General features: G+C 39.8%; 1 protein-coding gene across 1 annotated transcript in view; it reads right to left on the reverse strand.

Moving 5' to 3' along the window:
• Positions 1 to 16,482: 16,482 nt before the first annotated feature.
• cckbra (cholecystokinin B receptor a) overlaps positions 16,483 to 24,803 on the reverse strand; it is a 57,818-nt gene continuing 49,497 nt past the window's right edge. The window contains exons 4-5 of the mRNA XM_005449961.4: positions 21,090 to 21,217; positions 16,483 to 19,012 (exon numbers count right to left, since the gene is read on the reverse strand). Coding sequence (XP_005450018.1) covers positions 18,435 to 19,012; positions 21,090 to 21,217 — 706 coding nt within the window. The 3' untranslated portion in view covers positions 16,483 to 18,434. The remainder of the gene's footprint in view (positions 19,013 to 21,089; positions 21,218 to 24,803) is intronic.

Below are 24,803 nucleotides of genomic sequence, written 5' to 3' on the forward strand. Positions count from 1 at the left end.
GCTCTAGTGTCTATGGAAGCATAAGTCACAGCAGACTTCACCCAAGAGATGGGATTCTTGCTCTTGTGGCAATGTTAATTACCCCAGTAAATATTAAGCTTGCAAGAGTTTAATTGGGTGTTCAGTTCTGAGACTGCTTTCTGCACAGATCAGACAATATGTGTCACACCAGCCCCAAGACCTCATCCCAACTGCAACACATGGTGGAGGGAGCATCATAGCTTGGGCTGCTTTGCTGCCTTTGAGCTTGGATGGCTTGTACTTACAGTGGAGTCAATTTTTTACTTATTTATTTATTTTTTCACAGGAGAATAGTGAAGTACTCTTTAGAGGAAATGTGCGATCCAATGAGATGCAAAGCAGAGTCTGCATTTTCTGTAACTGTGCTGTATACCACAGCTGAAATAGTAAAAGGTCCTGCCTTAAATTGTATAGTCTTGTTCATGCTATGACTCATGGGATTATGGAAATGGGTCATCATACTGTATCCTGTGATGTGTTGCACCAAGGTATTGGTATATAACCCATACATATTTATATGGGTTATATCTATCTATCTATCTATCTTCATATATATATATATATATACATACATGTACAGGTATTACCCGGTGAATGTCAGGAACCAAGGTTTCCTTGCAATTACTTATAATGTAGCGATCAGTGTTCCTTAGTTTACCTGTCAGGTTTTTATTTTTATTTTGTAGTTGATCAGTGCACATGACGATTAGAAGGTAAGGAGAAAAATTAAGATAACCACCTTTTAATGTTAAATGTTTGTTTATATGGTGCCACGTTAGCTCAAGGTGCTTAACCTCCTAGGACCTGGCATTCACATATGGGGACTTCACATTTTGGGTTGTCTAGACCACAATACTAAATTTTGCTCTTCCAAATGGCTTTCAAATGAGCCATATTTCTCAAAGTGGCACAATTGTTGTTTCTCTTTTTTTTGTACTCAGGAAAATGCTGCTGTGTTCAGACACCAAATTAAGAGTTTTGCACATCATTACTCAATTGTGACTTTATAGTGTTCTGTCAAACTGCACCCAGTTGAGGGTGAGGGGAATGAAACAGTACAAAGACACGCTGTGGAAGAAAGACATTTTATAAGCAGAAACCCTGATAATTCCACAAAAGTTTTCCTTGCAGCGGCATCTGCTGCACTGCTGAAAGTTTGTAACTCCTGAATGTACTTTATTTTCAGTGCTGAGCGGCTAACTTTGTCAGTCTGATGGCTGATGCTCAGCTGGCAGTATACAATTAGTTTATGTACATTTTATCACTTCGGTTGGAAACCTGTAAAGACGAATGCTTTTTACTCTCCAGGTGGTTTTGGGTGGCTCTTTCACTGCCTGAGTCAGCTCTGCTCACTCTGGGCTCCCATACCTGCACGCCAGTATTCATCAGGTGGCTATTTACCCAAAGACCAGCTGGGGCTGTGGTTCTCCATCAGATTGTACTAGGTACCATGGTGGGCCCGACTTATACCTTCTGAGTTCCTTGGCTCGTTGTATTCTAACTCCTATTTCTCGTCTTTCATACAGAAGGTGAGACCCACACTCCGCCTGACATCTCTCCACCTTGCCAGCTTTTTCTGTTCTGGAACCGAGCCCACCCAATGATGCATTACCTCGCCTCCTACTTGCCCTGGATCACAAGTAAGACAAGCCTATTCATTCACTGTGGCCCTTTAACTCTCCATCAATTCAAACTAACATTGTGTTTCCCTGTTCGTAGACTCTCCCAGTTCTCTGGCGTTGTATGAGTCTGCAGCCTTCTGTGTTCATCTACAGTTTGCAAATAAACACATTAATCTCACACGGTGTTGTCTGAGTCTGCTTTTTGATCCCGAAAAGGTGTAAACATGCCAAAATCCAAAAGAGCATTAGAGTAACTAAAAGCAGGGAGGCAGAGCTACACTAAACCGAATGGGGAACAAAGCAAGAGAAAGATTAAATACACACCAGGTACAGAGGAGTGAAAAGGAAAAGGCAAACTCCAACATAAACAAAGGCAGGAAAAAGAATAAAGGAGGCTTTTTCAAAAAATAAATAAATAAATAAAAAGGAGAAATAAAACAAAAACAAAAACCATGAAATAAGCAGTGAGATAAAGAGGGCGAGAACACAGGGAAATGGGAAAACTCTTCAAAAACTCAAAGGAAGAGAAAAACTAAGGATTTAAAACCACAGAACTTCACAAAGATACGACATTTTAGTTTTCAGAATATTTCGCTTTAGAGTATCGAAACTCCAGGAAAGTGAACACCCCGAAAGGAATATTTCCAAAGTCTCGTGTACATGCTTTATAACAGATATTCATTACCACAGCAAACAGCACAAACACTACGCTACGTACTGAACAGAATCCACTTTGGGGGATTTCCTTACCTGGATGATTGAGCTTGCATCTAAACAGCAAGCAGCACAGATTTCATTGACATTCAGGAAACACAGCATATTTTGCTGTTCGCTCGGACTGTGTAAAATATTTAAAAAGCCTGCGTGGACTTGTGCACCGCCTGAGAAAAAAACAAATGTGTTTCTGTTTTGACGCAGGGCAAGATTCACATCTCTGAAGGATAACTTGGAAAAAATAAAGTGTACTTTCTGCTCCAAGACGACAGAATAAAGTTGTGGCCGGGCGAGTTGCTATGGTGATGACTCCAGAGCATTCAGGCTCTTCTTCATCTTCGTGAAATGTGAGTTTGAACTTCCTGGGGGCTTCTTGTTCCCCGTGGACTTTGATTCATACCAGCCTGCGTTCGCTTGGGAAGCTGACTCGCGATTGTTTGTTGCTATTTTATTATTCACCGCTCTTTTTCATGTTTTGAGTGCCGAATACTTATTCGTAGTTCAGCTCTCCGGTGCTTGAGATGACATAGTGATTCAAAACTTTAATGCAGAACGATTAATGCTTAGGATTTGTGTATTTTAATCCAGGAAACAGAATACAGTAATCATCTCTTTTGTGTTTATTTTTGTTGGATAATTAACACCGAGCACCCTAAACCAAATGTGTCTCTATAATTACACTCTCCTGAAGATGCAGTGAAAGTAAGACATCAGCAATCACATATATACCTCTTATACAGTTTTTTGTGTCCCCTGCAGGACTCAAACGTGGCAGCGTTTTAGTCTGCAGATGGTTTCTGCAAACATTCGTCACATGTAGATGCACAAAGACATCAGCCGAGGTTCACCAATGCTAATAAGAGCTTCATTTATGATTTCATCACCTCTTCTCTGTGCTTTCTCTCTGCCTCAACACTTCAGTCTGGTGGAATCCTTTTATTCCCCTGCAGACATTACACTGGCTTCACATGCTCCCTCAGAAGACGTTAAGAAGCATTTTAAAAAGAAATCTGGTCTCATTTTCCTGTAAGTCAACCTTTGAGGAGGAAGTGCAGCCTTACAAAACACGTAAAAAAAACCAAACACTGCAAACGTGAAATGGAACAGATGCAGATTTTTTCATAAGTCACATTTAGACTCAAGTGCAGAAGTTGTAGGTGAAAAAATCATATTTCATCTGGCGCTCTGAGGTGAAACTGTAGAAAAATCGCTCTTTGCAATTATGAATTATTCTGCTAAAGGAACAAAATGAAAAAACTCCAGCAGAGGCATGTTTTACTCGCAGCCATCTTCCAGAAAGGCATTATAAATAATTGAGAAAGTAATTTACTTATGGTTGCTTCACCAGCATTTGCTGCTGGCTGAAAACAGTGTAACTTTTCAAGAATGGAGAAAGGCAGCTTTGTTTGCAGCAAGTAAGGTCAAGGTGTGCAGAGTTCCCTCCGAGCAAGTAAATCCTTCAATTAAAGGAAAAATTTTAAAATCACTCTAATGAGAGGTTAACTAAGAGCAAATGATAATGAGCTGCTTAAAAGACAAATAATCTGTCAGGCTTAATTACTTGTTGCTTGAAGAAACTATTAAATGAGCAGCTGTGATTTGAAAACTTGCAAAGCAAAAAAGATTTGTCACAAACGTGAGGTTACGCTTCCATCGCCAGGGAAGAGGCATCTGTGGACACCACAGCCTCCAGTTTAGAGAACAACTCAGGGTCGCTGTGGCTCAGTGTATCGAGCAAGACATTTACTAAGCAGGTGGTTGGGGCTTCAATCTCTTGCTGTTCCAGTCTGCATGCTAAAGTGCAAGATACTGAACTACAGGTTGCTCTGTGATGCGTTCAGGTAAGCTGTGTAAAGCACTTTGCATGCTTGAGTAGAAAAGCACTGCATAAGAACTTCTCTGTTGTCTTGAGATGATCAAAATTAGTTCAATGGCTTGTCTGCAGAACTAAATACACAAATGAGGAGCTGGTTTATTTAAAAATAATTAGTCCTACTGTGCAGCCCAAGACACCTGATGGGATTTTTGTTGACAGAGATAAGAAAGAAACTGTCACATTTCACTTTTGGTTTGCATCAGGTGTTATTCTGTGGATGTGGTCAGAGCTGCACTTTTCATCCACGGAGGGGCATTTTTGCCTTGGAGTCTTTATTGTGTTTTGGTAGCCTTGTCATGGTTTGGGGTTTGCCTGGAGTTCCTCTGTGGCCTTTCAGTTTTTTCCCCCTGCAGCTGACTATGGGTGGCTCTTGCTCCGAGCTTCTCACAGTGTTGGAGCCTTCCCTGTTCACGCTTCTTGCTCATCATGCTTGTGGACCATCTGGTGATCAGTGACCGTCAGATTTGCATCAATCAGCATAGTAATCAGGCTACACTAGCTCTCAGAGTGTTTTGATTGCTATTCCTGCACTAAATATTGTTTCTTTGTCTTCTTACCCTAGAATTACTTGTTAAGCAACTCATCTAGAAGAAAAACTTTTCCCAGGATTGACAAGATGGTCTGCATTTAATGAAAAGGGAACTAAGGGAAGTTACCTGCCGGTTGCACCTGCCTGTCCTTCCTCCATTGCTCCAGGTTCTCTGAGGAACCCAGTGCAGTCTCTCTAGAAAACAGCAAGAAGCATGATTAAGATGTTCTAATTACACCTCCGAATATTGTGTAAATAAACTTGTCGACAGCAGTCTGTCTGGTTGTTGGGTTGTGAATTTAGGGCCCAAAACTTTAGAGCCAACTTAGGCTCATGACAAGCCTAATGTTTGTTTCATTGAGCATTAATACTTGCAGAGCAAAAGCTCGTAGCTGTTGCTTTAAATGCACTGGAAATTCTAGGAAATACACTTAGCTCTCTCTCCAAGAAAAGAGTAAATAAGCGTTGTTATAAATAACAATTTGTCCTCAGTGACTTGGCTGGTTAAAGAAAATAGATGAGGTGACTGAATTTAACCCTAGCAGAGGCTACTTTGTGAAAATCTCCAAATCACAACGCTCATGGCAGGGATTTAATGTCTCCTCAACAAGAGCCGACTCAGTGAATATCGCTGTATTAACTAATTAACAAATGTATAAGCCATGTGAGAGGACAATAAGCCACAAAATCCATAAAATCATGGACCTCACTGTGCTGTGCAAGGGCACTTTTCAAGTACTGCTCAAGTACATTTGTGCATGACAGAGAGAGACACCAAGTGTGACAGAGAGAGCAGTAGCAACCTGGTGTGAGGATACTGTTACAGGCCCACAAAGTCCACATTAGGAAGTCAGTGGCAGGTTTGTCAGTGTGACGATCCAGTTGTGCCTCTAGCTGTATTTGTAAAGCAAACATTTATTTAAACAAATATTAGAACATTTGTATTCTGGGATGATGAACTTGAACAGCAAAGTTTACAGTGAAAAGGAGAAGTCTGAAAACAAAATTAAAGATCCCGAAAACTCCTGCAAGAAGCTCAAACAGTGGCTGCATTCAACAGGCCTCAAGCCTAGAGACGGGTCTTTGATTATCTGGAAACCACCAATCAGTGGGAAAGAGCCTACATTCCCCAACTCACTGGTGAGTGGTCACTGGGGGTGAATCACAGTCACTCTGAAATGAATTGCTAAAGCCCAGTCATGCAGAACTAGAGACCGATCAGTGACCTCCTTGGAGCCACAGGTCACCAGCAACAAAACTATATCCCCCAACCCGTTGGTGCAATTTTTACTGTGAAAGGGAGAACAAAATGCTGCTTCATCTCCAACTGAATGGTGGGGAATATTTAATTTCTTATGGGTTTGTTAGCCCTTTAGAGTCATTGAACTCACATGTGAGTCACTGACCCACCCAGCCGTCATGTGATTCTTACTGTCGTTGAGTTGTTGACCTACTCGGTCATTGTGTTAGTCATTAGGATTGCATGAGTCAAGGTGTTGATGGATGGTAAGCTGTCTGGTGAAGGATGCTTAGTGACAGTTGTTCCGGCTTGAGGTAGATGTCTTCTATCACTCCTCCTTCGAATCCTTTTATTAAATAAAGGACTAATAAAATCGCCACTTTTCTCTGGCCAGTTTGTGTCCATTATTGTACTCAAATGAATGTCCTTTGTCCCTGAGATGTAAGTGGACTGACCCGAAAAGTCAGTCCACTTAAATAATACAGAGTAAGCAGAGGTTTTACACATTTCTCTACTGAAAAACCATGGCCATTCAAGTAGCTGAAGAATCAATATATTCTGATGTTAAGTCATCTGTTAGAAACGGATGATCTTGGTGGTGAAAAAATCTCAGGTAAATCCATTATCCAAGAAGGGCTGTTTTATTACAAAAAGTCAATCATGTAAAATTAATTGTCTTTGAACTGCATTTTTCTTGATTTACTGCCACAGCACCACATGCATAAATAAAAGTGCATACACCCAATCCTAAATCACATTCACTGACATCCAAATATATTAATTTTTACTGTTATTCAAGTTGCTTCAGATCTGTCACATTAATTTCTGTATTTCTGTAACAAAAAGCTTGATCTGACACTAAAGGGGGAAAAGGAACAAAAACATATTCAAAATACCTAAGAGCTCTGTGTACACACTGCTGTGCAAAGACAAATAGGATTTTGAGTTCGCTTTGTTATGGTCTGAAGTCAGGTCTGTGGAAATGTGACCAAAACACAAAGAAGCACCTGACCACCCTAATAAGTAATTTTACTGCATGTAATAGTTCTTTAAGTTGTGTACTTATAACTTATCTCAAATCAGCATCTATCACATATATTTAAGTCGTTAGCCTCAGTGAATCACATTTAGTATGTTTTGTATGCATACTGCTTTCAAAATTTGCAGTAAGGTCACCTTTTAGCCATAAATGTAGCAAAATACCAAATACCAAAAGTGCATTTTGTATTTATTGTTTTTTTGAGTTGGTCTTCCAAGGAGGGATGCCACTCTGTTCTACCTCATCTTTTACCTGTGAATAAGAATAATGCACAATGATTGCTTGTTCTCCCTCCCCACTATCCTTGTAGGCACTCAACTCATTCTTCATTATCTTGCAAGAATAAAATGCTGAAGTTTGTCTATTTAACATTACCTCTGTCATGTTTTTCAAACGGACTCAGGTGCAAACCAGGAATCCTTTGCAGGGAAACAGTGATTTTATTTACAGTGAAAACACCAAATGCAGATATATAAAATGTGCAGGGAGGGCTTCAGGACACGCCTCTCTTCTCAGAATTCCACTCCACTCTCCTCTGCAGCCACTCACACTTCCACACACTTCACCACTCTTCGCTCACGGGACTCTCGGGTTTATGGGGACAGGTCCAGGGAAGATCTATATACACAGAGAGCTCAGTTAGCAACAGGTTCAGAAACAAACATATGGATTCAGATTACAAGTGACGAATAGACTGGCGCAGATTACTCAACAATCCAGCGACGAGTAGCACAGAACCGCCATCTTAAATAGGGTTCAGGATTACAGGAGATCAGCAGCAGGTGCGATGATTGGAAGCAGGTGCGTGGGCCAGAGGCGAGAGCTCATGATGAGCACCGCCCAGGCAGAGGAGAGAGAGAGAGAGCACATACAAAACAGAACAAAACATATTGCCTAGCACAGGGCCAGCCGGTGAAACACGGGGACCATGACAACCTCAGCATCACTAAAGGTCTGATGACTCCACAAAGGCTAAGTACCTCCATGCTAGTCAGCTAGAACTGAAAAAGACTTTTTTGATTTGGAAAAAATGAAACATGTTAGCCATAATCTTTAGCACAGGAAACAAGCTTAGTGGAAGGGCCAAAAATAGTAGTCCATAGTCTCCACTGATGACCATGTTGAGGCCTACAGTAACATAATTAAGGGTGTCATTATTACAGTCATATCTATGACATTTGGATAATCAAGCTAGCCATGCAGTGTTACAATAAGCTAATAGCTTTCTGCTCGACCCGATTTTCTATATATGGTCAGGTCCACAATGCCAAATTCAAGGTTTCAAACTTCAATCAATTAACCACACTGTCAGCATCTCTCCTTTATATGGATTTGTTGCTAATGCTGTTGTTTTTGTTCCAGCATTTAGATATTTAGATAATCTTCTCTAGCTTTTGCTAATCGTAAAAATGGCAACGAATAGTTCAGCAACCATAAAAGAGAGCCTTGAGATGTACCTCTGTCATCTTTTGGTTCCTTCCCACTTCTGTAGCTGATTTAGACATTATACTGTATGATATACTAGCTTATGTCTATAAACTCCTGAAGTTTAAAATCCCGTCCAAGAGCTCCTTGGTGTCCTTTTTGCCTTTCAAGTGTGTACAGAGAAGTATGAGTTACATATATGCTAAGATCTTTAAAGCTCTGTAAGGCGTTAGGAAAAAGATCAATCATTCGATCGATAAATGGCACAGATAGATAATTTGTCAGGAACTGATGTCTTCAGCCCTAATGCAGACTCTCTGATACAAAAAAGCCTCTAGAAAACACAGGACTTGCAGACAACCCTTACAACTATTGCTGTCAGAATCCAATTTCCGATGTCCTGCATGGGGGGTATATCACGAAAAAGCCTGCTGTACAAAAAGAACCACGGAGCAAAAAATACAGTTTGCCCTTGAAGGCAAATACCACACTCAGGACAAATGGATCAGTAGAAATATATGGCCGCTTTTTGGGTGAAGAACTGTGAAGCACAGAGGTGAAAATGAAACTGTTTGGGGTGGCTTTGCTACCTGAGGGACTGGCCAGCTAGCAGCCACTGAGTCTGTAATGAATGTAATGTAATGATGTAATGAATTCTGGATCATGTCAAAGAGTGCTTGAAAATAATGAGAAGCTATCTGTCTGAAAATTGAAGTTGAACTGGAAATGGATCTTTCAACAGGATAACGATGCTAATCATGGTAGCAAATCCTCCAAGGAACAGCTCAGAAACAAAAAGAAATCTGAATTATTGTATTGTATTATTGTGGGGGAATCAAATGAGTGCTACATGCATATAATACCCGTCTTTAAGCTAATATATATATATATATACATACATATATATATATGTGTGTGTGTATATATATATATATATACATATATATATATATATATATATATATATATGTGTGTGTGTATATATATATATATATACATATATATATATATATACATACATATATATATATGTGTGTGTGTGTATATATGTACATATATATATATATATATATATATATTTATTACACAAAAACCTTTAAATTTTCAGAAAATATTTCAGTTTCTTTAGGTTGAACTTTTATTAATACAGGTTAGCCAAAGTGATATATGTCATATGTCCAAAAAGTGAAATGTATTTCACAAGGTAAATCTTAAAACCTTAGAATACAATTAAAATTAAAAATGCTTTCTTTCATTATTCATATATATTCATTTAAAATACGCATCTCTTTCCATTTCAATAAATCTAAATCTCACAATCTCATCCACATAAATGCAAATGTACTGCAAGAGGAAAGAGTGCTTGGGCACTGAAATAAATCCACGAGGTTCTCCAATGCACCAAGTACTGGCAAATATATGGAAATCACTCATTGTCTCCTGCCTTAATTACAAAAGCACACACAAAGTGGATGCCGCCAAACCAAGTGTTTACACATAAAGCTCTCTCAGGGATTTTTGTGTGCCAATTGTTTGCCTGCTGAACTCGCAACCACCTCTGCCACATCCTGTAAACTGCTCGTGGACAGTGCTTGTGTCTGCAAATCTCAGCTGTCACCCATACGCTATTGTCATTCATGTATTCATATGCCTCTGCACCGAAAGGGATAAAAAGCTGGGTGGTGAGTGGGTGGCTGGGGGAATGCAGGGACAGGGATTGCAAAGCAATGGGACGACATGAAAAAAGGGCCACACTTGAAAGTGACAGGGTATGACAGCACTAAGCTGTCAACATGCACCATATATAGGACAAAGGTACTACATCATGCTGCTTAATACAAATACAGTTTCTATGCTGTGAGGCCAAGTGATACAATTAGGACTGAGCACAGTGTTAAGTTATTCACAGCAACACATAATTTAGTGTAACTGATTGAATTCATGAATATATTTTGTGGAAATGTGGTTTGTTAATGAACAGCAACTGCAACTGGACAACTGGAGAAGTTCAGCTTATTTATACATTTTTAGTCAAACAAATGTGCAGATTACGCATTATGTGCAGGATTCAATGGGTAATTAATGTCCATGTCTGGGATGAGCTGCTTCTCTGGGTAGAGGAGTTTAAGTATCTCAGGGTCTTGTTCAGTGAGACGGATCGGGGATGCAGACGCTGTACTGCTCTGTTGTGATGCAGAGAGAGCTGAGCATGAAGGCAAAACTTTTCAATTTACCGGTTGATCTACATTCCTGCCCTGTTGGTGATGAGCATTTGGTATTAACTGAAAGAATGAGATCGCATTCCTTCCTTCCTTCGAAGGCTGTCTGGGCTCCCTCTTCGATATCGGGTGAGCAGTTTGGTTATTTTGGAAGGGCTCACAGTTTTTGTGGAATCATTATGGTTTCTTTTTGATATTTTATGCTTGAGATTTAGATTTAGTTTTCCCTTGTGCTTTGTAATGTTCACCACTATGTTGTGTGTTTCACTTTATGGTGCATGGTAGTGTATTTCCATGCCGAATTCCAGTGTTTCTTAGTTTGTATTTGCATTATAAGTCTTTCTCGTTAGTGTTAGCGGGACTAAAGCTGCTTTTTGAGTTTTACATTCATGTATTGTGAGTCCTGCATTTCAATTCAATTCAGTGTAATTCAGTTTTATTTATATAGCGCCAAATCACAACAACAGTCGTCTCAAGGCGCTGTATCCCACATAGCAGACAGGTCTGACCCGGATCTGGTGTCAAGCCGGCACTGCTGGCTGACTTCGGGCATGGTAAGTGGTATGTCATCCAGATATGGGCCAAGCCTGGTGTAGATGGCACTGTTTATGTGATGGCATGCCACATCTGACCCGATTATGGTTTGGTGTATGTGGCCCAGGCTCATAGAAAACAGGTCTGCCCCGGATCGAGCATCAAGCCTACAATAATACATACAGAGCAAAACACAGCAATCATATGACCCCCTATGAGCAAGCACTTTGGCGACAGCGGGAAGGAAAAACTCCCTTTTAACAGGAAGAAACCTCCGACAGAACCAGGCTCAGGGAGGGGCGGGGCCATCTGCTGCGACCAGTTGGGGTGAGAGAAGGAAAACAGGATAGAAGACATGCTGTGGAAGAGAGACAGAGATTAATAACAAGTATGATTCAGTGCAGGAGGTCTATTAACACATAGTGAGTGAGAAAGGTGACTGAAGAAGAAACACTCAATGCGTAATTCATTTGGGTCCTACCCTGCCTGCCACAGTGGAACCTGACACTAAACCCATATAAGTTGTCTGCCTTAATTAGAAGTCTTCCATGTGAGGAAATGCAATACCTGGAGTTTCATATGATTACCTACACGATCCTCATGAGCGTCCTCAATTTGGAAAGTTGCTGCTGTAACTGTAAATTCATACATTTTTCATAACTATTAATTGTTGCTGACACAACCAACAGTAAATCACAAACTATGCTTTTATATCACAGCTGTCAGGACATTTTATTGTGGACTGCTCTGTCTAACCATATCACTTTAATCAGTCTATCTTTTTCCCAGGTAGCTAGGTAATGGTAAAAACACATTTATGGTACCAGAATTTACTGTTGTCAGATAAATTATTACACAGAGAAAATCACTAAATCATCAATAGATATGCAAAATATGCACATAGCTAGACTGATTCAGTTGTTGATTTCTTAATGCGTTTCAGCACTGGTTTTCTTCACTCACCTGCAGAGACCTGTGGAGACCAGCGCATAGGCTGCAGGCCTGGATGTACTGTCTACATGGGCTGTCTCTCACCCTTTGTTGCTTGTCATGTGTTTCTTTGGTGCATTATGTGTTTTTTCATGTGCTATGTGCAGAGGTGTTTTTTTCTGTTCTCAAACTGATCTCCCTGTTGGAGCTCAGTCTGGGGGGAGTTATTTTTTCTCCTTATATTTCCTCATGTGGTGCATTTTCCATGTTATACCTCTCTGACCTGTCTTCCCCATGTGATGTTTTTGTGTATTGTATGTATGGTCGAAGGTTACGATGGCGCTGCCATTGCGTGCAATAGGTCGGCAGCCTTAACATGAAATTTCCCCTTGTGGGACTAATAAAGGTATATCAAATATCACTCACTATGGGTTTATAAACCATTCTGCATTTAATCATTAGTTATTATTGATCTCTGGCTCTCTTCCATATTATGTCTTTGTCCTGTCCTCCTAACCTCACCCCCAACCGGTCATGGCCGATGGGCACGTCTCCATGAACCTGGTTCTGCTGGAGGTTTCTTTGTGTTAAAAGGGAGTTTTTCCTTCCCACTGTCGCCAAAGTGCTTGCTCATAGGGGGTCATATGATTGTTGGGGTTTTCACCATTTTCTCTGTATTATTTTATCTTACAATATAAAGCACCTTGAGGTAACTGTTGTTGTGATTTGGCACCACATAAATAAAACTGAACTGAATAATAATGTAAAACTGCTTTTTTGCCCTGGGCAACACTTCTTTGCACATAAATCTCTTAAGAGGTCAAGCAGGGTTATTTTCCTTAAGAACGTCAGGAACCGAGGTGTATTAATTGAACGAAACTAATAATAAAACTTTAAAATGCATTCTGGTCTCCCACTGCAGACCAGGTTATAAAGACTTACATGTAAGAACAATTGGGCGGCACAGTGGTGTGATGATTAACACTTTGACCTCACACCAAGAGAGTCCTTGCTTTGAAATTGCCAGCTGGCTGGGGCCTTTTTCTGTCATGTTTGGCCACTCCCTGTTCTCTCCATGTACTCCAGCTTCTACTCATGGTCCAAAGACATCCATGTCAGGTTAACTGGTGATTCTAAACTGGCCATATGAGTGAATGGTTGTCTGTATCGCCCTTTGAGAGCTAGGATAGGCTCCAGCCCCACTGCAGCTGTGAAATGGAAAAAGAGAGTTTCAAGATAAATCTGAACAAGCAGCTAAAGAATGCATTCTCACATTAGAATGTTTTTTTTTTTGTTTTTTTGCTACCATTACATTAGATCTTAATCACATTATATATTTCTCTTCATTCTTATTGCTCCAGTCTGTGCTCCTTTGTGTAGGCTTCATAAATCAAACTTGTTATCAAAGGCCTGAATGGTGTACATTTGTCATGCTTTTGGAGGCATTTCTCATCAGTTTTCAAAGGCAAAACTATGAAATGTACACTGCAGGAGAAGATCCCTGAGAAACACCTTGTTAGTCTCATCCTGAAAACAAGAGCTTTGCACTTAGGTAATACTTACTGTAATTGGCAACACTGCAGCAGAAGGTACGTAAAAGATACCACAGAGATAATGGAACTCTTTTCAATGTTGCTTGTAGCAAGGACAGGTTGGAGGAACAAGCAGGTGAAATCTGCACTTCTCCTGCTAATTCACATCCTAATGTTAATGTTTGCACCAGTATCCAAAATACATTGTCAAGAATGACTACTGATTTAAGTTCCGTTACTAATCTTGGTTGATAGCAGTTTTCTCTGCTGCATGGTAGATCAACACAAGAATAAAGCCAGATTTTATACACCAGGCTTATTTTATACATATCAGCAAATGTTTAACACGGAGTCGTCAGATGTGCCTATCTCATCTGCCTTAATCACAGGGTGATGGTGCAAAACTGTCCAGAGATCTTGAGTTTTGTTGGTGTTTTGTTGGTGTTGGGAAAGGTAAAAACCTGCATAAATGGATAAAATCTGCATAAATATAGAAATATACCCGAGTCACTTATGTAACAGATTGAGTTTTGAAGTGACTTGATTTGCAACTTGGAGCTCTACGTATTTTATATTATATATCGACTCTTTGGCCACTTTGTTTGGTAGTTGTTGCACCAAGTCACTGCATTTAGACATTGAATTGGAAAGAAAATATAACTGAGTGTCTTTCAACATGACATGGCTATTGGTGCCACACAGGCTGGTCGTTAACTGGGATTTTCTCATACAACAACCTAATGACCAAAAAAGAAAAATATATGAGTGAGCTGCATTTCTTTGGGGGGATTTTTTTTGTGTTGATGCCAGAGGTCAGAGGAGAATGGTCACAGATGAAATGATGAGTGTTGATTTGTACTGCAGTATTTGGATTGTATGCTGAGAATTTGGTTTTAGTCATTTGGTTCAGTTATTCTTACATTTTTATTTGTATGAACTTTGTGTTTCTTCTTTCACTTGTGTTTATTTAAATGATCTGTGTTTTCAAAGATTCCAAAGTGGGTGAATAGTCAATATGCTTCATTTCATTTTCTGCCCACTGTTGAGTGCTTTCATTACATAAGATATTTCAGCTGACATCAGAAATGTACCACTGAAAACTTGAAGTGTTTAATATCCAGCATTTTGCTCATGTGTTCTCCAGTATGTGGGCTTTTACAACATGTTTGGGTAGGCAGGCTATAATCTGAAAACAAAAAACTCTTCTTTTAATGATGTATAGAATTGCTTTGGAAGTTCAAAGTTAAGTAGAATATGTGTAAAAATGACATATTTATCTGAATGTCATGAATGTCTGACTAGTGGTTTATCATTGAAAAACTGTCATTATTGGCAGCTTCTTGAGACACTCAAGAAGACAGAATGTATTGTATTTAGTTTCATATGTAAAGCTTAGTTGAGTATGTTCCACAGTAAGAATTGTGTGGGAGGTGTGAAGGTTTAAAAATAAGCTGTGTTTTCTAACTAAACGGCTAAATTGAAACTGTTAGAATCTCTATAAAAATGAGTCGTTCATTTGCTAATGTAAAGTTAAACTGGAAGATTGAATTCTATTTTCCAAAATTGTATTTGATGTTTTTTTTTTTGGTTTTCTTTAATTAAACAGGTACTGGTATGCCATCTGGACCACCTGCCTTTCCAGTCTTCATTTCCTTCATAGCCACCTTTATTTCCCTCCTTACTAATTAGCTGCACTTCATTATTCACAAGTTTCCTTCCATTCATGCTCCTCTCTCATTGTCTTCATTCACCAGCTGCTCAAACTACTCCTTTTATCTTCTCAGCACATTAACTCGTTAGGAGATGTTTGTCTCTGTCCCTAATCATTCTAACCTGCTGCACATTCTTTCCATTTTGGTCTCTCTCCCTGGCCAACAAGTTGTTTTCTCCTTCTTTAGTGTCCAGCCTCACATACAACTCAATATGAGCCTTTTCCTTTGCTACTTCCCTCTTTGCTCTATGCCTCCCAGTATTCCTGTAGACTTTCTTCATCTCCTTGACCATCCCACTTTTTTATATATTATCATATTCCTATCCATTATTCCTATTCCACCAAACAACTTCTTGGCAGTTTCCCTCACTTGAGCTGTTTTCACCAACCACCCAGAGTTTTACACTTTATTCTTAACACCATACCTATCAAACACCTCCTTGTCACCTACATGTCTACTGAAATTCACTCCAGTCACCAGTCTCTCTTCCTGGGGACAATCTCTACCACTTCACCCAACTTCCATCAGAATTCCTCCTTTTCTTCTGACATCCAGCCTTTACTATCTCCCTTCAACAATCAGCATCAAACCTTGGGTTACCAGCTGCAAACTCATTATCCTGTGTAACCTTCACCTCAACGACACAATTAACATACTCTTTCTTTAAGGTTACTCCTACTGCATTTTGCTTCTTGTGCTTCCTACCATTGTAGAACAATTTGAATCCAATTCCAGTGCTCCTGGCTTGGCTTGCCTTCCACCTGGTCAACTACACACACGATATACCTCTACCTTTCTTCTCTCCATCATATTAGCCAGCTCTCTTGCTTTACCAGGCATAGTGACTACATTTAAATTCCCCACTCTCACAGCTACACTCCCCCGAATAGCCCGCTCCTCTTTGACTGCTAATGATGGAATTACAATGATATTGGTACAGATTGTCAATTTCTTATATTGTAACATTATCAACTGAATGATAACAAAGTTTGTTTTGTTTTTGGTTAATTAAGATTTACTGCAAAAAAAAAAAAAGAAGACATTTTAAAGGAGAAAAATGCTCCACTCTTTGAAATTGTGAGGCATTTATTTTTTCATTTAGTTTTTATTTAATTTTCAGTTCTGGACACGACAGCATGACCGCATGTACAATACAACACTGAACAAAGAGTTTTCTAGAGCAATTTCAACACATAAACACACTTTTCACACTTTCCAAGCTATTAACATTTCCCATTCTGCACATCCCTCCTCTCCTGCTTCCCGTTGAACATGTTTCTGCTAAGGGGACCTATTACTCTAATTACCAATCTTTTTTTGTTATCCTCATGCACAGATATAGCTTTGCATTATCCAAGCTAGATTGTGGGGCATTTTATCTCATGTTTTTTTATGCCTTATGCTTTCCCAGTTTCCTCTGATTGGCCAGCTTTCAAGGGCAGCATCCAGTGCTTTGTAAACATCCTTCTTGTTCCATTTGGTGGTCAGCTGCCAATTTTTTTAATATAAATTATTCATTTTCTCTTCAGTTTGCAGCTTGAGCATTCTGCTTTCAGCGATTAATTTTATGTATGTTTACCTCAATTTTTAATCCTTTGCTACACATGAACAACAACCATTAATACATTACACATATGACATAAAGTAAGGCAAAGAATAACAGATCCCCTTTCATTCTTAGCAGGTAGCTGAACTTCTGCATTGATCAACTATCTCCGACCATCTCATACCGTTGTTTCCCTGAAGGATCAGCTTTACATTATAGCATTCTTGCTAGCTATTAGCAAGGTTTTCACCAAACATTTGTGTTTTCTCTATGTATCACCTTCTAAACAGCTGGTTATATATTATACATGTAAAGCTTTAGTTTAGTTAAACATGAGAATGGTTGACCTCTAAGGTGCCGCAAAGCCTCTAAAACTGCTGCTGAGTCGCTACAGTAGCTGCTTTTGATTTGGTGAGTTAGAAAGAGAAACTAGCTAGATATTCCCAACCCAACTGTTGCAGTTTGTGCTGCAGAGATTTCAGGCAGATTCACATTTTCTGATATGCACTCACCACCAGTCCTCAAACAAGCAGAATAAGTGAATAAACAGTCCTCACCTCTTTCATTAAAGCTCTCACATTAGGAAGTGTATAAAGAGATATGGATTTTTGGGGCCATTTATTGTACACTTTGAGGTTTTTAATTACATAGAAAGATTAAAAACTTGTACTCCTTTCTCCTTTCTGTAGTATAAGAAAGTGTAGTGGGGAAAACATTTACCCGGTTTATCCGAAACAACACAATAATTAATTAATGATCAATTATGTCATCCTAAGGGGAAAAAACAATATTTTACTTCATTTCCATTAAAACTTTTACTTGTGGCCAAATATGGTAGTTCTCATTCAAAAGCCATAATATGAAGTGGAAGAAAATCATAAATAAATAGGTTAGTGATAAAATAGCATTAATATTAATGATAAGATCAATGATTAATTAATACAACAATAAAATGATAATAATACTGGCACCAGAGAAAGAGATGCCCTGAATGACTGAAGATGAACAACAATGGAACCAAAATCCTTCCATTCGCTGTAGGTTAGCAGGTCTTCATTATTTAGCAGTCTGTCTCCATCAAAACGTTCACCTTAAGTAAACTCTGAACATAAAGACAGTATAATATGTACACAGAATTTATATTTCAACAGTTTTCCCACTAAAATGTCCGTCCCAGCTAGCGAACAAACAAAGCCACACAAAGAGCACAGGCACTTGATGTTCTTTTCAGGATGCAACAAAGCAGATGCTGCCAGTTAAACCGGAGTAAAAGAATGTCACCAAAAAAGAAACTTCACATTCTGCAACCATGCACGAAGAATTTAAAGAAGACCTTTGAAAAAGGCCTCTAAACAAGGGCATGAATATTACTCAGCACATGACTCACACCATAATAAGAGTGACAAACAGAAGATTAAACAGGGAAAAAATAAAACAGATGGCACATACACTGTAACCACAGCCACTGATGCGACCACCCGGCCCTCCTCGAGGCTTAGCAGGTGCCGGTGGTGCTTACAGTGGTGTAGCTGAACTTGGACATTGAGGTCGCCATCGATGCGCCCATGGAGGTGGCGTTAATGCCGTCTTCCCCACCTTCCCTCCCGCTGCACCAACAGCACTTGCGGCAGAGACGGTTGCGACCGCAGCAGGCAAAAGTGGACAGCAGAGCCTTGCGAAAACGTGTGTTCATGAAGCAGTAAATGATGGGGTTGACACAGGCCGATGTGTAGGACAGGAGGTGGATGAAAGAGATGGGTGCTCCCGAGAGGGCTTTGGTGACAGACTTCATGTCAAAGGCTTTCCAGGTATTGACTGTGAACAAGGGCATCCAGCAGATGAAGAAGAGTGCTACGATCACCATCAGCATGCGGATGACGCGCCTCTTAGCCTGCAGCTTAGCCTCGGAGGTGTTGCTGCGGGCGCGCTCAGTCTTGACCTGCACGGTGCTAGATGAGGCAGAGAGGGTGGGAAGCTCGACAGAAGAGGAGGGCTTTTTGGATACCTGGATGTAGCAGCCATCATCATCGTCATTCGGCCCTGTCAAAGGTCTTTCTACACCATTTTTCTGGGCTGTAGAAGTACAGGGGGAAAGCGTAAGTTTGAGTCGTCTTAAATCAAGTGTCATTAACAGAAACAGGTAACACATGATTACAATACATCTTGGCTTCCTCCAGCTGACACGGCTGCAGACAGTTAGAAACACCCCTCCTTCCCTCACTAACAACTGAAGTGGTTAAATTTCATAACACTGAACAAACCCTTTAGGAGGAATTTCAGGGGTCAATAAAGCTCCTGTTTCAACAACACTGAAGTATTAAACAGTTATCATAAATGCTATCCTGGCCAGCACACGTTAACATTACCTGTTTAGCTATTAGCAATTACCCGGTAGCCACATTAGTTACCTGTTATCATAAACATAGTGGCTAGCAGACTGTAATTAGATAGGAGATGAATAATTAATGCAGGCTGTATGTGTCACAGATGAGTTATTGAGCCCTGACAAAATGGATTACGAACCCATGGAAAACCAGAGCATTCTCATTCCCAATGTAACACACGATCCAGCCGTGTATTCCAGCCCTAATCCAAACCTTAACCCTAACCTTAACCGTATCAGATAATGTTTTCCAAAGTGATTCATGATGAATCTACACATGTGTTCATTCCAAACGGTTCTCATGTTTTCGAAAAGCGTAACATACCGACGTTTTGCCAGAGTTTGGAGAATTAATTTCACTATTTGTTTATTCGTAGGTTCTAAAATATATTCTACCTCATGATCTTTAATGAAATAATCTAAGTAATTTGTAAAATGAATAAAATTGTGGCTAGGATAGGCTCCACCCCTCCCTGCAACCCTGAATTGAATAAGTGGAAGAGAATGGATGGATGGATGAAATAAAATTTCTAAACTTAATCTTAAATACTTATTTTGTTAAATCTTACCCTCAAACACTCTCCGTATATATAACCCATGTGAACAAGAACTAGTCAACGGCGGGGATGACGAACTCCCTTTTAACAGGAAGAAACGTCAGACACAAACCAGCCTTTCCTCTGCTCTTAATCATGGATTAGCAGGTGTGTTTGGGTTTACTTCACATGCAGTGTTGGGTGTAACGTTTCCAAAGTTAAGCATTAATGACATTAGATTTCTCAGTAATGTAACAATGTAACAAATTGCTTGGAGCACTTTAGCCTTCATTTCTGCTTGTTCACACTTCTACAGTGGAAACAATGTGGCGATGGCTTTGAAAGGTTCATTTGCATTCTTACACTCTTTCACCTTTTAAGAACACGTGAATGAAACAGATTTAAACAAAAAGACTGTGATGCCAACCAAAATGTAAAACCTGATTTGCAGCGCACCATCTGCTAGTGTCTGAAAATTGCATATTTATCCTGTAGCTTAAAATAACCCTAACCCAACTCTACACGATTAAACACCATGTGGAATTCCATGCAAGGATGGACGTTTATTTTGCTACGATCTATTTTCTAATTTTACTTTAGTAATAAATTACCACCACTACTGAATTCTGTTTCACATGTTCTCCACCTTGATGAATCACACTCAAGACTGGACTCCATGGAAACTGGTGCTGCTGATACACACAGTTATAGCAGCAGTTATAATTGACCTAAAGTGACTGTATTTCAGCTATAACAGATATATATTTTTCTGTTTCTGTTTAAATGGAAAATATCAGCCGCAAGACAACAACTTGAGTGGTTCCAAGGACAGTGGAGTATATTTTTGGATGGAACAGGTGCAGAACCTCCAGGTAGCAACAAAATATGTCATTCTCTGCTTGAGGCAGATTACACAAATGTCCCTTTGTATGTGTGTAGAAATATTTATTTGCTGCTGTTGCCTGGAAATGACAGTGTGGTATCTAAGTGCATAACAATAAAACTCAAATAGGCACATGTTTATTTTCACAATAGCATATGTCTTATATTTACTAGCCATTTATAGTCGGGGAACATTTACTGACCCTTCTGATCATTTCCTGCCTTCCACATGAAATTTACGGCAGCCCCATTTGGGTCTGGAGAAAGTGATTTTTCATCTTCACTACAAGTTAAATCAATGCAAACAACAATCCTTTCACAATTGGATTAAATGTATAATGGATCTCACCGGTGGCCTCCTTGCTCTGGCCCAGCTCAAACTGAATGCCCCGGTAGAGCTCTCTGGAGATCAGACCGTAGGCTATGCTCATCACCACTCCCGGGATAAAGAACAGAATGAGCAGCAGCAGCACGTACCTGAAAACAGCCAGAATGGAATAAGAAGGGTGTAAAAATCACAGATTTGCAACTAAATCAGTCCTCAAAGCTGCAGAAAACAAGCTGAAAAATTTGCTTTTGAGCGTAACAGTTTTTCTCTTTGCCTCTGTATTGCCATGCACATCCAGGAGATGGGCTAAAGGCCCTACAGATGCTTGACTCCTCTGAACAGTTATCTTTACCCCCTTTGCTTCTTAGCAAAGTGTACTGCAGCATCTCAGGTCAGTTCTGCAGCTCCTCTCTGCAGACCATCACCCCCCTCAGCACCCCGCAGTGTAACCCACCTTTACACTCTGGTTTTTTGAGCTGTTTACCTCTGGGGATCCTCTTGATGCTGCAGCATTTGCATATATCACCAGTACTTTTTTTATAATGCCGCAGCCTTATTGGAAGATCAGAACAACAGTATGAAGTTTTAACTTACTTACTGTAAATGAAGACCAACTTGCATAATAATTACTACAAATTCTTTCCTTAAACACCTTTTTAAGATCGGCTCAAATGCATGACACGGCAGGGCTTTGCACCATGCTTTTTTGGTGCCAAAAAAATTCAGTGTCAATATCCCAACATATGTAGATTAGAAGATCATAGTGTAGAGAGTACTGTTTTTGTTTTGTCATCAATTAGTACAAGTTTGAGGATCTTAAGACATGTCTGAAAAACACTGTAAAAATACAATCCTTAGTTTGATAAGTTGGCGTTGAAGAGTCCTGTCCATACAGGACTATGTCATCTGCATAAAAATGCATTTTATATGTTTAGTTTTGCTTTACTTACAAAAAGACTATGATCACATCTCACCCAGCAAAAACTTGTTCAAAAGACAATTTTCTCAGTTTCTAAACATTTTCTACAGGTAAAAGCCAAAATATCAAATATTATAAAAGTTATAAAACTATCCATCCATTCTTAAGGCCATGGGTGATGTCCACAACATTGTCAACCACTATATACTGCCAGGTATAAAATATAGCACATTTGGGTTAAATCTTTTTTGTAGCTCCAGCACTGTGAAAAGATATTTGCCTGCTTCTTTATTTCTTAGATTTTTGCACATTTGCCACACTAAAATATAAATCATTTCCAAAGCATCTCAATCTGATTTGACTCTGACTTTGACTAGGCCACTTCAAAACCTTCATTTTGTTTTTCAAACCATTCACACCATTGCTGGTGTATTTCAGATCATTGTCCCACTGCATAACACAAGTGTACTTGAGCTTCAGGGCATGAACTGATGGCTCAGTATTCTCCTTCAGGAGAATCATTTACATGATTGTCTGATAGAGAGCACAAATCATGGTTCCATCAATTATAACTAATTTGTACCAAGTCCTGAAGTACAGTAAGAAAGCAGCCCCTGCCCACTACCACACTGCCACCACCATGTCTGACTGTTGGTGTGAGTTTTATGCCAAATGATGCAAATGTCCCAAAAAGCTCATTTTTGGTACTGTTCAATTTTTGTCTCGCCAGTCCACAGAGTATTTTCCAAGATGTTTTTTCCCCTCAAAGATGTGTTTGGGTTCTTTTCAGTCAGCAGTGTTTTTCTCCTTAGAACCCTCCCATGGATGCCATTTTTGCTCAGATTCTTTCTTATCGTTGAATCATGACCCTAACTGAGGCAAGTAGTTCTTTGGATGTTGTTCTGAGTTCTTTTGTGACCTCCTGGATAAGTCATCAACGTGGAGTTGGAGTACTTTTGGTACACGACTCCTGGGAAGGTCGCCACTGTTTGAATTGTTTTCCATTTTTGGATCAAAGCTCTCACTGTGGTTCACTGGACTTAGAAATGCCTCACCAAAGCCTCAGAGATGTCTTTCCCTTTCCTCACTGATAGATATCAGTGGCATGCTTTTCAGTTGTTTCTTTAGGTTATGACACGTGTTGCAGTTGCAAAACTGAATTTTGTATTTAGTCAGGCTATGTTTGTATTTAAATGTGACAAAAGGCTGCAACTACTTTTTAACACTGTTTCAACTGCTATATTTAAACAACATATACATAATTCGGGGTTAAATTGAGCACAGTGCCACAGTGGTTTGCCTCACAGCAACAAGAGTTCAATTCCACTATCAGGCCAGGGCTTCCTCCACAGTCCAAAGACATGCAGTTAGTGGGGATAAGTTTATTGGAAACTCCAAATTGCCCATAGGTGTGAATGTGAGTGCGAATGGTTGTCTGTGTGTTAGCCCTGGATAAGCGGCAGAGAATGGATGAGCCTGTTTTGAGAGGTACTGTAGCTGTAAAGATGAGATCCAACCCGTAGATACTATAAGGATAAAAGGCTGAATTTGGTGAGTAAATCTAATCAGCATCAAACTGCCTAGTACAGTATTTTCACAAAATGTGATTAGGCCTACTTCAATTTGTTCTGCAAGACATTTCACAAAAAACATAATTCAGCAGCACAGCACGTATAGATTCAATATCTGACTTAAAAACTTTAAAACGAATTAGGACAATGGATATGGTGAGCAGTCCTAACTTTTGAAAATAACCTAATCTTCCTCTCCTGTGCGCGACACTAAGAGTGGGAAACTCAACATTTGCTAGCAGGCACGCTGTGCAACAAACTGCACCGACAGTTTGTATGTTTGGTCATGTTTGTCAAGCTGTTTGAAAAGTTCCAGTGGAAAGAACTTGGCACCTAAAAAAAATTAAACACTTACGCTCGCTTCTCTTCAGTAGCTCTTATCTGGATGCTGAGTATCATAGCGTGACTAAAACGTTTTTTTACATTTGCATCATGAATGCGTCGCTGGGAAGAGAAGGCCAAATGAATGCACTGTAAGCAGCCTGTGGGCTAACAATGTTTTCTTATTACTGTGCAAGTGTTTCCATACCACCGCTGGAAGCAACAAGAGTCTGCAGCACAAGTAAGAATGGATTTATTCGACAGTCATTCACATTATTAACCTGTCTACAAGATTCTATTGCTCACTAATCGAAGGGGCCGTGTAACACACCCAAAAAAAGATTCTAGGTCTGACCAACCGTCTCAGCCGTGGGCAAAAAGATGACACTCAATAAAATTCTAAAAGATAATTTATTGACAACTAATCAAAAGATAAGAGTCCAGTGCCCCATTTATGAATCAAGTAAAAACACACAGTCCGAAGGCCAGAGCCAGCTATGCCACACTATCAGTTGCACTCCACGTGTTGACTTCAACAGGGTTAGCAGTTGTCCTCTAAGACCCACCACCCTGCAAGTAGATAGCCAGTGGTCACTCCAGCCTCTGCAACTCTGCTGCCTTTAGGCTGTGGCATATAATAGGCCCTGACCTGCACAGAGAGACAAAATGACACATTCGCTATAGATTTCATAGCGCAAAACCCATCCATCCCAAACATATCCGATTTCATCACATAACATACCTGCACAGAGAGACAAAATGACACACCAGTGTTTGTAGTGTGGCCTATAAGTAGACCAGTGTATCAGTGCAATCAAGTACACCTGCCTCTAATTAGTCCAACCCCATTCCAGCCATTGGCTCACCAAAAATGTGACAGACACACACACACACACACACAACCACTCCCAACACAGTGCAACT

This window comes from Oreochromis niloticus, linkage group LG23 (genome assembly GCF_001858045.2).
Source record: "Oreochromis niloticus isolate F11D_XX linkage group LG23, O_niloticus_UMD_NMBU, whole genome shotgun sequence".
NCBI lineage: Eukaryota > Metazoa > Chordata > Actinopteri > Cichliformes > Cichlidae > Oreochromis > Oreochromis niloticus.